Source organism: Gossypium arboreum, chromosome 3 (assembly GCF_025698485.1).
Source record: "Gossypium arboreum isolate Shixiya-1 chromosome 3, ASM2569848v2, whole genome shotgun sequence".
Taxonomy (NCBI): domain Eukaryota; kingdom Viridiplantae; phylum Streptophyta; class Magnoliopsida; order Malvales; family Malvaceae; genus Gossypium; species Gossypium arboreum.
Window position 1 is genome coordinate 43817518 of NC_069072.1, and position 14818 is coordinate 43832335.

Sequence of the window (14818 nt, forward strand, 5' to 3'; positions counted from 1 at the left end):
AGAATCTTTTCGAGCATGGCTTCTTGCGTAAAAGATTTCGATCTTTCAGAAATGCTTCAAATACGGTAGTCTCACTATTTGACCTACCGTTCAAAATGCCTTGCTTTTTAAGCCAGTGCTTGCTTTATTAGAATGCCCTTTCGGGTTTTCATCCTAATCTTTTGTGTTAATCAAGATGCCCTTTTCGGGTTTTCACCTTGATCACCCCTTTTTCAAGCATAATATTTTTTTACAGCATCTGAGTTCACTGGATTCGGTAACTCCTTCCCATCCATCTCAGTGAGAATCAAAGCTCCACCCGAGAATGCCTTCTTTATGATGTATGGTCCTTCCTAATTCGGTGCCCATTTTCCTCGTAGGTCTCTTTGTATTGGGAGAATCTTTCTCAGCACGAGTTCTCCTTCGTGGAATTCTCTAGGCCGTACCTTCTTATCATGAGCCGCGATCATTCTCTTCTGGTACATCTGTCCATGACAAATTGCCTTTAGACTTTTTTCTTCGATGAGGTTTAACTGGTCATATCGAGCTTGAACCCATTCTGCTTCCTCTAATTTCGACTCCATTAAGACTCGTAGAGAGGGGACCTCAACTTCGATAGGTAGCACAGCTTCCATTCCATAGACCAGAAAAAAAGGAGTTGCCCCCGTAGATGTCCGTACAGATGTGCGATATGCATACAAAGCAAATGGTAGCTTTTCGTGCCAGTCTTTATATGTCTCAGTCATTTTCCCAATAATCTTCTTAACATTCTTGTTAGCTGCTTCAATAGCTCCGTTCATCTTTGGGCGATAGGGCAAGGAGTTATGATGCTTTATTTGGAATCGCTCACACACTTCTTTCATCATCTTGTTGTTCAAATTCAAGGCGTTATCTGAAATGATTCTTTCAGGCAAACCATATCGACAAATAATTTCCTTTTTCAAAAACCTACAAACTGCAGTCTTTGTCACATTGGAAAATGAAGCGGCTTCGATCCATTTTGTGAAGTAATCAATGACCACAAAAATGAATCGGTGTCCATTAGAAGCTTTTGGGGAAATTGGCCCTATAGCATCCATGCCCCACATAGAAAAAGGCCACGGAGAAGTTATGACGTGAAGGGGCAAAGGGGCTACATGAATTTTATCACCATAAATTTGACATTTATGGCATTTTCGTGCGAAATTAATGCAGTCGCTTTCCATTGTCAGCCAGTAATAACCGAGTCTCACAATCTTCCTGGCCATAGTGAAACCATTGGCATGTGTCCCGCAAATTCCCTCATGGACATCTTTAAGTATTTTTCTGGCTTCAACAACATCTACGCATCTCAAGAGTATCTGATCTTTTCCTTTTTTGTACAGGATGCCCCCGTCAAGAACGAATCCCGCTGCCATTCTTCTGATTGTTCTTTTGTCGTTCTCGTTTTCTTGTTCGGGATACTTTTGATTCTTAATATATTCTAAGACATCATGGAACCATGGCCATCCATCTGGCTCTTTTTCAATGCTGAAACAATGTGCAGGAACTTCATATATGCTCATTTGAAGAGGCATTATTTCTGTTTCTCTGTTTGCTTTGAACATTGAAGCCAAAGTGGCCAGGGCATCAGCCAATTGGTTTTCTTCTCGTGGGAGGTAATTAAAAGTTATTTCTTCGAATTCTTTAATCAACTCTACCACTAGATCTCTATATTTAACCAGTTTCGAGTCTCTCACTTCTCAATCTCCACGGATTTGGTAAATCACCAAGGCTGAGTCTCCGTATACCTCTAAAGTTTTGACTTTTCGTTCAATAGCTGCACGAAGTCCCATGATACATGCCTCATATTCCGCTATGTTATTAGTACAAAAGAAGTTCAACCTGTCAGTGAGTGGGTAGTGGTTCCCTTCTGGCGATACTAAGACTGCTCCAACCCCATGCCCCAATGCGTTCGATGCACCATCAAAGCTCATCTTCCATGACTTCTTTTTTGATGACTCGCTCTCTTTTTCTGTAATGCACATCAAATCTTCATCCGGGAAATCAAATCTCAATGGCTCATATTCATCCATTGTTCGGGTTGCTAAGAAGTTAGCTATTGCGCTTCCTTTTATTGCCTTTTGACTCACATAGACGATGTCGTACTCCGATAGTAAGATCTGCCACCGTGCTATTCTTCCTGAGAGTGCAGGTGATTCCATCATGTAATTTATTGGATCTAGCTTTGAAATTAACCATGTCGTATGATACAACATGTATTACCTGAGTCTCTGAGCTACCCAAACCAGAGCGCAACAGTATTTTTCAATGGATGAATACTTTGCCTCATATTCAGTGAACTTTTTACTGAGGTAGTAGATCACCTTTTCTTTCTTTCCTGACTCGTCGTGTTGCCCCAGTACACAACCCATTGAATTTTCGAACACAGTCAAATACAATATCAATGGTCTTCCCGGAGTTAGCGGTACTAGCACTGGAGGACTAGACAAATATTGTTTTATCTTATCAAAGGCCACCTGGCATTCCTCATTCCATTCTCTCGGGTTATGTTTTCGAAGAAGCCGAAAGATTGGGTCGCATTGGTTGGTAAGTTGAGCGATGAATCGGGCGATGTAGTTTAACCTCCCTAAAAATCCTCTGACTTCCTTTTGCGTGCGCGGAGGTGGTAACTCTTGAATGGCTTTTATTTTATTTGGATCAACCTCGATACCTCTTTCACTGACAATGAAGCCCAAAAATTTTCCCGAGGTAGCCCCAAACGTACATTTGGCCGGATTGAGCTTTAGCTGGAACTTTCTCAGTCTGTCGAACAATTTCTTCAGGTTCACTACATGCTCTTCTTCCCCTCGGGATTTAGCAATCATATCGTCGACGTAGACCTCTATTTCTTTATGCATCATGTCATGGAATAACGTCACCATAGCCTTCTGATATGTTGCCCCAGCATTTTTTAACCCAAATGGCATCACCTTGTAGCAGAATGTTCCCCACATTGTTACAAAGGTAGTTTTCTCCATATCCTCAAGGGCCATCTTGATCTGATTATACCCCGAGAATTCGTCCATGAAAGAAAACAATGAATGTTTTGCTGTGTTATCCACCAATGTATCAATGTGTGGTAAGGGAAAATTATCTTTAGGACTTGCTCGATTCAGGTCACGATAATCCATGCACATTCGTACTTTGCCGTCTTTCTTTGGTACCGGGACTATGTTAGCCACCCATTCTGGATATTTGGAGGCTTGTAGGAAGCCAGCATCAAATTGCTTCTTGACTTCCTCTTTTATCTTCAACAACATTTCAAGTCTCATTCGTCTTAGCTTTTGTTGAATGGGCTTGCATTCTGGTTTTAATGGGAGTTTGTGGACCACTATCTCTTCATCCAATCCAGGCATGTCCTGGTATGACCATGCGAATACATCTTTGTACTCGCGGAGCAAAGCAATCAAATTATACCTGGTGCCCTTTGAAATAGAAGTCCTAATCTTTACTTCTTGCTTCCTTTCTTCAGTTCCCAAATTTATTGTTTCAACAGATTCTTGATGAGGCAAAATCTGTTTATCCTCTTGTTCTACCATTCTTAGCAAGTCAGGAGACGAGACATAGTCTTCAGCGTTTTCTTCGGCTTCGAATTCTCCTAAACAAACAACCTTCTCAAAATCGATTTCAGGACTCGTAACGGGTTTGTTCATGCTGTTGACATCTGAGCACCTGAAATTTGAATGGAAAAGGAAACTATATAGGGGCATCCAAGTATTGGAACCAACAAACGAAATGTTATGGCATGGCATGAGGAAAATGTAAGGATTGGCTATGAAATGAGAAAATGATTATGAAATTAGTGATAATGTGAAAGATTATGACAAAATGCATCTTCATTGATATTCATTTGAATGATAAAGAGCGAATACGGGCTCTTACAAAAGAATTCTATTATATCTAAGGACATAAAAGAATGTTAACGTTTGAGCATTACTCTGAAGACTTATAAACTACAAGAAGATCCTCGGCAGTCCAATTGTTCAACCTGAAACCCAGGGGACAAGGGCGTATCCTTGAGACGTCTTTACTTGCGTTAGCTCCTTTGTCAATGACATTTATACTGACATTCTAAAGACCCCTTTCAATTAATAACAGCGTGCTTTGTATATTATCCTGTTTGGGGTATATCATTCCTGCAGATGTAAATGTTTTTGACAAAGAAGGGTACGTTATGGGCTCCCATTCTATTTCTCGGCCCAAAGTTCTCGCAATCCTTCTCTCCTAATCCTTCTTCCACTGTTTTCTTCTTTGATGCATGTCCGGTTGGAACCCCAAACCGTATCAGGCCTTGTGGTGCACTGGCTTTAGAGCCCTAACTATTCCTTTCAGATATCTCCCTAAACCTCTTCTCGCTCGAGCTCCCCTTCCTATAGTCAACTTGACACCCATCTTGGTATTTCTCGACAATTTTGGCTTGGGAATTCTGTTTCCCTTAGCGACGAATGTGGCATTGACAAATTCAAGAGATCGGAAGGAACATTCTATAGCATTTTTACTCACTTCAATATATGGTGCGTCGGTAGAAATAGATGCTGCAATGTCTTCTTCTCCCTCGACAGTGACCAAACAGCCATCCATGATAAATTTCACCTTTTGATGGAGGGATGATGGGACCGCTCCGGCGGAATGGATCCAGGGTCTTCCCAAGAGACAGTTATATGATGGTGTAATGTCCATGACTTGGAACTCGACATCGTATATGTAGGCACCTACTTCTAGAGGGATCTCGATTTTTCCCATGACCTCTCATCTTGTTCCATCGAATGCCCTTACTGTGGAATGGCAAGGCCTTAGATAGGACAAATCCATTGGAATCCTGGAAAGTGTGGCCAAAGGCATGACGTTGAGTGCCGATCCATTGTCGATAAGCACATTTGGTATTATGTAACCCCTGCAGCGGGTTGTGATATGCAATGCTTTCACAGAGCCTCTACCATTGGGCGGTATTTCATCATCACTAAAAGAAATGAAATTATCCGCGTTTAAATTATTCACCCATCTGTCAAGCTTCTCAACGGATATATTGTTTGCCACGTAAGCTTGATTTAACACCTTTAACAAGGCGTTCCGGTGGGGTTCTGAATTTAATAGTAGAGACAATATCGAGACTCGTGCTGGCTGCTTACTCAATTGTTCCACCATGTTATACTCACTATGTTTGATAAACTTTAAGAATTCCCGTGCTTCTTCTTCATCCACCGGCTCTTTAATTTTTGTTGCTCGGGCGGAGTTTCGTGCTTAGTTTCAACCTCATACATTGGTGCCTTTCCTTTTTGTTTCAAATCACTATTCTTCTTCACTGGTTCAACTTCTTTCGAATAACATCTCCCACTGTGAGTGAAATGACCTACTTCTCCAACGTTTCCAGTTACAGCTTTGGATTTTTCGTCTTCAGGTGTGACGATATTGACGTCGTATTTCCATGGTACTACTTTATTATCCTTGTAGGGGAAAGGAGACGGTACTTCAATTATCATTTTTGGTTTCACCGGTTCCTTCCTTACATCGTAATAAATTACGAATGGTCGACCGGCACTATACGGAAAACCTGACGATTGATTGTTAGAGGTACATACTTCTCTCTCATTGGCCTCTCCTTCATTAATGATCTCAATCTCCTTATTATCTATCCGGTCTTGCAGTAACCTTTTAAATTCCTCACATGATTGAATGTCGTGCCCTACAATTCCATGAAAATCACAAAAAACCTGACATTCTTTTCTGAGATTATCATTGGGGCGACAGAGCAATCCATTCTTAACCAGTGCCTCCCAGATTTTATGCAGAGGCGTCCTTATTTTTGAAACACATCTTCTAACTTGACATTCATCTTCTTTCCTCACTGTGTTCACATTCCCTTCAGTATGGTTAGGGAACGGGTTCCCAATTGCATTACTGGCACTATCGAATCGTAGGATACCTGCATCAATTAGTCCTTGAACTCTCCTCTTAAAGGCTAGGCAATTATCCGTGGAATGTCCCTGGTTTCCCACATGGTATGCACAAATAGCATTTGGGTCGTACCATTTTGGGTATGGGGGCCTCAAGGGTTCCATATAATGCGGGGATATCAATTGCTTCTCCAAAAGTTTTGGGTACAGTTCCCCATATGACACAGGAATAAGGGTAAATTGTGGTCTCTCAGAATTGGGTTTTGCTGGCCTCTGCCCGTTTTTGGGTTGACCTTGGGCGGGTATTGTATTTTGTGGGAATGTGGCGGTTGGTCTCGGGTTACTTGTGGCGTAAACGGGGTAAGAAGAGTAAGGAGGCGGTGTTTGGTAGTAAGGGGTTTGAGGAGGATAATAGAAATTCGGAGGTGGATAATTCTAAGGTCGGGGTTAGTTTGGATACAGATTAGGGGTATAACAGCTTCCCATTCCCACCATGTGGGCTTCTGCTTCTTTCTTCTTCATGGGCGCTACCCTTCTTGAACTTTCTTGACCTTCCATTCTACCGCTCTTGACGGCGTTCTCTATAAGCTCACCGGATATTACAATATTCGCGAAGTCCTTCGTGGCACTTCCCACTAGTTTGTCATAAAGCGACGACTTTAAGGTGTTGATAAAAAGGACGGTTATCTCTGTTTTCGTTAGTGGGGGTTCCAATTGGGCTGAGACGTCCCTCTATCTCTGCGCATACTGTCTAAAAGTTTCTGACAGCTTTTTCTCCATCATTTGTAAAGTCATCCGATCAGGCACCATATTTGATACATGCTTGTACTGCTCACAGAATGCCGACGCCAAGTCTTTCCAAGATTGGATCCTTTCTTTACTGAGCTGGTTGTACCACCAAAGAGCTGATCCTACTAGACTATCTTGGAAACAATGTACAAGTAGCTTATCTTCGTTCACGTAACCGGTCATTTTTCGGCAAAACATGACAAGATATGCTTTTGGACATCTTGTCCCATCGTACTTTTTGAAATCAGGCACCTTGAATTTCAGAGGCAGGATTAGGTTAGGTACCAAACTGAATTCTTTAGCACCTAGTGCAGAGAAGACTTCAGTACCTTCTATTGCCTTAAGTCTTTCCTCCAAGCTTCTATACCTCTCTTGAGCCTCGTGATCATCTATTTTCAACTTGGCTATTTCGGCCGGATCATCTAAATCTGGAACTACAGGATTGGCAGGGGTTGCTCCGGGATTTGACATAAATGTTCCTTGCCCTAGATGAGCAAATGGCATAGGTCGTTGTTCCAAGCCTGTGGATTCCCCTTGAGTATACCCTCTTTGTGCTACATGGGCATGCGGTGGAGTGAATCCTGGGGGATAGAGTGGATCTTGGTCATGATTAATTCTTGATTGAGGTTCCATACTGTCGGGGTTTTGCATGGGTCTTTTTCCTTTGACCAAAACTGACATCATCTCCATCATTCTAGCCATTTGATCCTTTTGTTCAAGTGATTCCTCTTGAGATCTTACTATCAAATCCCTCGTTTCTTGCTGTGACTTAGCTAGTTGTTCTTGTAATTCCTTCTGGACTCTTTCCATCCTTTCGATTCTTTCATTGAACTCAGCCTCCATTGCTCTAGCTTGTCGACGCGTTTTATACGAATGGTGTGGTTCCAGATTTGAAGTGTTGCAACTGCGAATTATATGATTCTAACCTTAGTGAATGATTATGGGATATGTATATGCAATGAATGAATGAATAAATGTTGAATGAATGTCAGTTATGAAAGAAATGCGAGAAATTGGTGTTGATCTCGAGATAGTCCCTATTAGGCATTTCATTCATCAAAAGAGTTCATTACAAAACATTTCGCCATTTTTTTTATTCGGCCATTACACAAACTTCTTAGCTATATCGCTATATTTCTTTACTCGCTCTAAGAACTCTGATATGCTCAATTGTTGGCTTGGCGGGAATTGGCAACTGAGATCCTCTGCTTCATCTGATAGTTGTACCATGTGCACAGCCGCTTCACGGATTTTGTTGATCAAAAAGCCAAGTTGCATTTCTCTTTCTTGGAGGTCCGTTTTATAAGCGTGAGTGTCTCTATCATATTGATCATTCGTTTCTTCCAAGGCTTTTAAGAGAGTATCCAATTGTTGCTGACGAGCTCGCAACGCATCTTCTAAATCCCGTACTCTTTCTCTTAAGCTTTGACGTTCAGATTGACTGGTTGTCCATTTGGTAGACATAGCTCCGTGTTAAGCGCTTTTCTTTCTCAATTCTATCATAACCCGGGCAGCCTTTTCCTCCTCCTTCTCTGCCCTCTTTTTCCAAAATTCCATCTCTCCTTTAGCATTGTTTAATTCTTCTCTCCATTCTGTTGACGACTTACCCAACCCACTATTCTTGATAGTGACTCTTAACTTTTTATTTTCCAGATGAAGGTCCCTTAAGTTATTTCTTACGACTTCAACTTCTTTTTGTACTTTCTCAGTTTTAGACCTTTCGATCTGGACGTCGATCTTCAATTGGTAATTTTCTTCTTGAAGAATACTAATGTCCCACAACATTTTGACCTTTTCGTGCTCAAATTCCTGTCTTGCTATTTCTAGCTCGGATGGCACTTTTGTCAAGAAAGGATTCTGGACGGTATAATTTGTCGACGAGATTTGCTGGGTGTTCACCCATTGCTTTCTCCATATGTCGTAATCTTAGGTGAGGGTATCAGCATATAGAGATAATTCCATGTAATGAATTCTCTTCCAAGCCTTTGCAGTATCTCAGACCCTCTTCATATATCCTTCACCCGCAAAAGCAAACTCTGATTATGCTAATCCTCAGGTGGCGGGTACGAATTGTCGTGAAGAAAATTGTCTTTGGACCATTAACGGAGCATATCCAACTCCTCCCTATAACCCGAGTAGTGGCACCCAATCTTAACCTCCGACCTTGTATAGCAGAACTGATGGGCGTATCTACGGTGCTCTCCAAGTTACGTCCTCGGCGAAAAGATTCTAAAAGACTGAGACCCAGTGTTGCTCGGCGACCTCCCTTGGCCATTCTTTCTTAAGATAAGCTTCTAACGGGGAGAATGTTTTAGAAAACATATGGAACGGTGTGCGCTCTACTTTCTAGAAGTGGCTCAGAATCCAAACATTGAGTAATTGCGCGCATCCGATAAAATGACCTTCCTTTTTCTTCCTACAGCTACTTAGTGATCTGAAGGTTTCGACCAGGATAGTTGGGACGGGGTTGATTCCTTGTTTTAATCTTTCGAAGAAATCTACCACCACAACTTCTATGTGTCCAAGGACCTTCGGGAAGATGATCAAACCGTAAATGGCCAGAGCGAACAGATTTACCCTTTTCAACATGTCAGGATGGTTCAGAATCAAGTCTCGTAGGGAAGACCATGGAATGCAAATGGTTTCATTCTTTTTCTTTATCTATTTTTTGGCCCACACGTCATTATGTCTGTCAATATCACTAACTTTTTCTTGAAGGTCATTAGCTTAGGTTCTTTCACATATATCTTATAGGGTTGTACGTTTTCCACACGAAGCAAAGCAGCGTACTCTTCTATAGTCGGGGTCATGTCTTCCTGATTGAAAGTAAAACATTGGTAGGCTGGATCGCAAAATCTGACCATGGCTTGGATCACTCGTTCGTCTACGTTGACAGTAATCAAGTTGGCTATGTCCCCATATCTTTCAGTGAAGATACCCCTAGTATCCGATTCCCACTGATTCCACACCCGAACCAAATCTTCAAGGTTATTCTGGCGAACATTTACAGTTACGTGCTCGGGCAGATTGGCAATACATCCCTCCACTAGACTATCCCCTCTTTCTTTCTGAGTCTTTAGAGACCAGTCTCGAACCGCCGTATTCCTCTCGGTTGTTTGTATAATTGACTCTTCCATTAGAAACCCGTTTTTTGGCAACCGATCTCTAGTCAACACTTTCTTAATATGATGCCTATAATGCATGATGTAAAATAAGAATAAAAACAAACAAACTTGGTTAGCACAACACATATGAACAGAGAAAAACTATGGACAATCTAATAAATTAAGCTACTTGGTCCAATAGACTCGATTCCCTTGCATAGAAAGCGTAAATGTAAAAGAAGGTAAGATGTGTTTTTCCCGTATACTTATTTCGGTTACCAGTAAACGGACGGAGGTTTGGCACGGCTCTAGTTGGATGGCTCGTATGGTTCACTATATGCGGTTTTGGTTCTAGATGGGTACTCGAATCGTCTGTACTGTCATCTACTTAGATTAGTACAGAGCCTCGGTCATGGCCCATCATAGGCTTACGAGATCAATTTGAGGGATTACATTTACTTATGCCTATGCGGAGGGACGAGTTAACTCACGAAAGCATAAGTCATATGTAACCCGAAAGTATTCACTAGCCTGTGCGGAGGAACGAGTTAACTCACGAAGGCGTAGCGTTTACTTTCACTTAACAGGGATGGAGCCCGGGTATAGAGCTCATGTTTTGCAACAAAAATGCATGTGCACGGTGCATGAGGAGAAACTTGCAAACCTTTCATTTATTTTAAAACTACAAAACTAAAACCATAAAACTTAAAGCTGAAAAACGAAAGATAAAACAAATTAGGAGATATGTATGTAGGATTTTTTCGAAAACAAAACTTAAGGATCATGATTAAATATTAATTTTGAACAAGGAACTTTGAAAATTTTGACAACACGCGTTTAATTCAACTCGACTCTCAAAAATCGTCCCTAGTGGAGTCGCTAGTTGTAGCGACGTAAAAATTTTAGTTTTGCTTGGTCGCTAATTGTGGCGATTTATTAAACATTTGAAAACCAACTTTCGATTTTATTAACAAAGGGAGTCGCCACCGATCCTTTTTATAGGTGTGATCGGACACCTAATAAATTTATTTTTAAAACAAAAAGAAGGCCAAGTTTAGGTCTAAGTGAAAGTCCAGAGAAAAATTAGGGTTTGAGAGTCGGTTACGCGCGAGGAAGGTATTAGCACCCTCACGACGCCCAAAATTGGTATCTTATAAACAAGTGTTGTCTTAATTTTCAAAATTGCAAGTCCAAAGTAACGTTGAATCGTGATCCGATCAAAACGCAAGAAATTTCAAGTTTTGTTTTCTTTTGAGAAGGATATACCGTTTTAACACGAGTCCATTGATATTCACCCAACATAGCGATGAAATCGATGACATAGTGCTTAAATTGGTACGTTGCCTTGCTTATTGAAATAAATAAAAACACGAATAAATATTTTAAGATAATGAACAACGGGGTAATATATAAAAATAGGCGGGAAACGAAAGATAATAGTTGGAAATACATCAAGGCACATAATACTTACAACAACAATATTTAAAACAATGACAATGCACGCGATATTAAATGTAACAATAGTATCAAATACGAGAACACAATGAGAACACGATGGATATAAATATAAAGATAATTAAGAGTATATATGCAAAATATATATATATATAAATAGTAATAGTGTTAGAAATATACTATATATAGTGTTTGAAGTATATACATAAGATAGTAAAAAGGTATATGTAACTTGTAGTATTAAAATATGTACATAGGGTAATATATACAAAATTTAACTAATAATATTGAAAATACATGTTCATAATATATATAAAACATATATATAATATAATATTAAAACATTTTACATAATATATACACATATAATTACAATGTTAAAAAATGTTAATATTAATAATAATACTAATATTACATAAAGATATACTTATATATACATATATTAAAGATATGTGCATATATGATATAATACATGAATAATACGATATTTAATATATACGTAATATGTATAATAAAAATAATAATATACATAATATATAAAATATATACGTATATAACAAAACATATACTATGGTTAATGATTATAATAGTAATGGTATTAAAATACAAAAAAGAACAATGTAACATAACAAAATACTATATATATATAAATCTATGTACATAAATAGAAATATACACTATTATAATAATAATAATAATAATAAATATAATAACAATATTGAAACACAAAACAAATACAATAAAGATATTGAAATAAAGTAATAAAATAAGCCTATACGTAAATATATATATATATACATATATACATAAAACATATATAAACATTGGTAATAATAATAATAATAATAATAATAATAATGTTGAAATATAAAGGCAAGTATAGCATTAAAATAGAATAAATAAATAAAACTAAATACAAATACATATATATATATACGCATATAACAAAAGTACATACTAATATAATAATAATAATAATAATAATAATAATAATAATAATAATAATAATAATAATAATAATAATAATAATAATAATATTTTGAAAATAACAAGGATATTTAAATGAAAAATGAAAATAAACAAAAACAGGACTAAAATTAAACTAAAAACAAAGTTGTGGGGCAGATTTGAAAGGAAAATAAGGAGGAGAGGACCAGATTGCAATATGCGCGCAACATGGGAGGACTGAAAACAGAAATATCCCCAGTCGTTAAAACGTAGTGCTTGGTACGGGGCTAAATTGAAAACCTCAGAGAATTAGGTGGCCAAATTGCAAAATCATAGGAACTTAATTACGAATCCTCAGAAAAGTGGAAAGGCCAAATGTGCAAATTGCCCACTGAGTCAAAAGCACGCGGATCCTGAAGCAGGTTCGGGTCGAATCGGGTCGGACCAAGTGAAACGACGTCGTTTTGGGGTTAAATGGCAGCCCCCAAAACGACGTCGTTTTTGGGGGCTATTTAAAGGCCAAATTTTTTAGAAAATCTCATTTGCAACAGCAGAAAGGAAAAAAAAGAGAGGGTGAGGAGTGGCGATTTCCTACTGGGAGAAAGGCGGTCAGTCATCGGACCGTCAGAGAGCCGCCACCACCGTACCTGCGGTGGCCGTAAAATCGAAAAGGTTAGTTTTTTTTTGTTATTTTCGTTTTATTATTTTATTATATTATTTAGTATGTATACGTATAAAATAGAAGGCCGATACTGAAATGAAGAGAAAAAAAAAAGAAAATCACCTTAGTGTTGATATCGATGCTTGGTTGTTTGGATATTTTGCTTGTATTTGAGTACTAATTAAAACTACTACTTTGATTATAGACTTGAGACACTTCTCTTGTTCTTTTGTATTTTAAACTGTCTAAAAAAAGAAAAGAAAAGGGAACCCTATTACAGTTTTTGATTTGGGTTTTTATAACCCTTTTTCACCTATTTTTTTATTGCTTCTGTCTTGTCTGATTGCAGGGAATGGGCACGGACAGTGGAGTGTGTGATGGCTCAGCACGCGCGGGGCGTGGTGTCCGACATGGTAGAGCAGTGTCAGGCGCACATGGGGCAACGACGCCAGAAACCCTAGGGTTTCTGGCTTTCCAAAATTTTTTAGAGTCTTGGGCCTATCGGGCTTCTCTATTTTGGGTTGGTGTTGGGTTTTAAGTGTTTAGGTTAGTTTGGGTTTTGGCTACAACTGGGTTTTGGGTATTTGTATTTGGGCCTGGGCAATTTAAATGGGTCATTTGGTTTTGATTGTAAACAGGCCAAAATTGGCCTACAACATCGGGACCACAAATATGGAGTCGAATAAATTATTTTATAATTATTTAGATGTTATAGCATGTTTTTAATAGTGCATGAAAAATTTGGTGAAGTAATTTTAATGTTTGCAAGTCTAATTGCGAGAAAAGACTAAATCGCATAAAATGCAAAAGTCCTAAATTGATAGTTAAAGTGTCAAATAGCTAGAGAATAAATATTGGGGGTCTTTAAAGGGCAATTAGACCCTATTGCGATAGCTTGGCCGGCCAGGGAGATAAAATGTTGAAAAGTCAACATTAGGTAATTTTGATGACATAAGGTGTAATATAATAATACCTAAGCCTAGCTATCATCTTTTTCTTTCATTATCTCTTCATTTTCACCGATATTTTCAGCCCTTTTTAAGGGTTTTGAGCTTCAAAAATTCCAGCAACTTATTCCTCTCACAAGTAAGTGATTTCCATACCCTTTGTTGATGATTTTTGTATTTTTAGACTTATAGCATAAGCTTTCAAATGAGGGGACTATTTTGCAAAATGGTTGGAAGTATAGGGTTTTTCCATGAGAGCATTTAAGGTGTTTTTTTAAATTTTATGGAAGAATATAAAGCTTATTTGGGTGATAAACAACTTTTGTGAAAGGATTTTTCATGAAAACACTTAAAGGACTATTTTGCATAAGTTGTAAAATAGATGTTAAATATGTAAATAGTGGGAATTTAGAGTTTCTATAAGAGTAAAAAGTGTTCAGCTAAGCTTAAGATGTGATGAAATTTGATAAAAATTGATTTTGGAACCTAGGAGTAAAATGGTCATTTTGTCAAAGTCTAGTGGCAAAACGGGCATTTCACCGAAGAAGTGAAATTTTGATTGTCTAATTTTATTTAGTGTCTAAATAAGTGCATTTTGCTATTATAGATCAAGAAATACCGAATCCAAATTTAGACTAGGGGAAAGCCAAGTAAATTGACTAAATCGACTAGTCGCCACATTTTGTAAACCGAGGTAAGTTACATGTAAATAGTACAACTACATTAATAATATATGTAATTTATTTGTATTGAAATTATTATAACTTAAATTTCTTGATTGTGGAAATGAGAAAATGTGATGAGAATAGAGATAGAAGAATTCCCGATTGAGCCTTAAGAGATAAATCGGATATTCATGCCATGACGTTTGGGTCACTTGTGTGAGCTAGTGTAAGACATGTCTGGGACATGCATCGGCCACATTATGAGAGCCAGTGTAAGACCATGTTTGTGACATGGCATTGGCATTGAGACGAGTGCTAGTGTAAGAGATGTCGGGGACATGGCATCGGCACAAAT

General features: G+C 38.5%; 1 protein-coding gene across 1 annotated transcript; it reads right to left on the reverse strand.

Annotated features, from left to right (window-relative positions):
- Positions 1 to 212: 212 nt before the first annotated feature.
- LOC128290559 (uncharacterized) lies at positions 213 to 8147 on the reverse strand. Its single transcript, XM_053026263.1, is given in 6 exon segments — positions 213 to 3545; positions 4504 to 5207; positions 5351 to 5538; positions 6028 to 6329; positions 6432 to 7082; positions 7827 to 8147. Coding segments are annotated over 6 exon segments (5499 nt in total).
- Positions 8148 to 14818: the final 6671 nt, after the last annotated feature.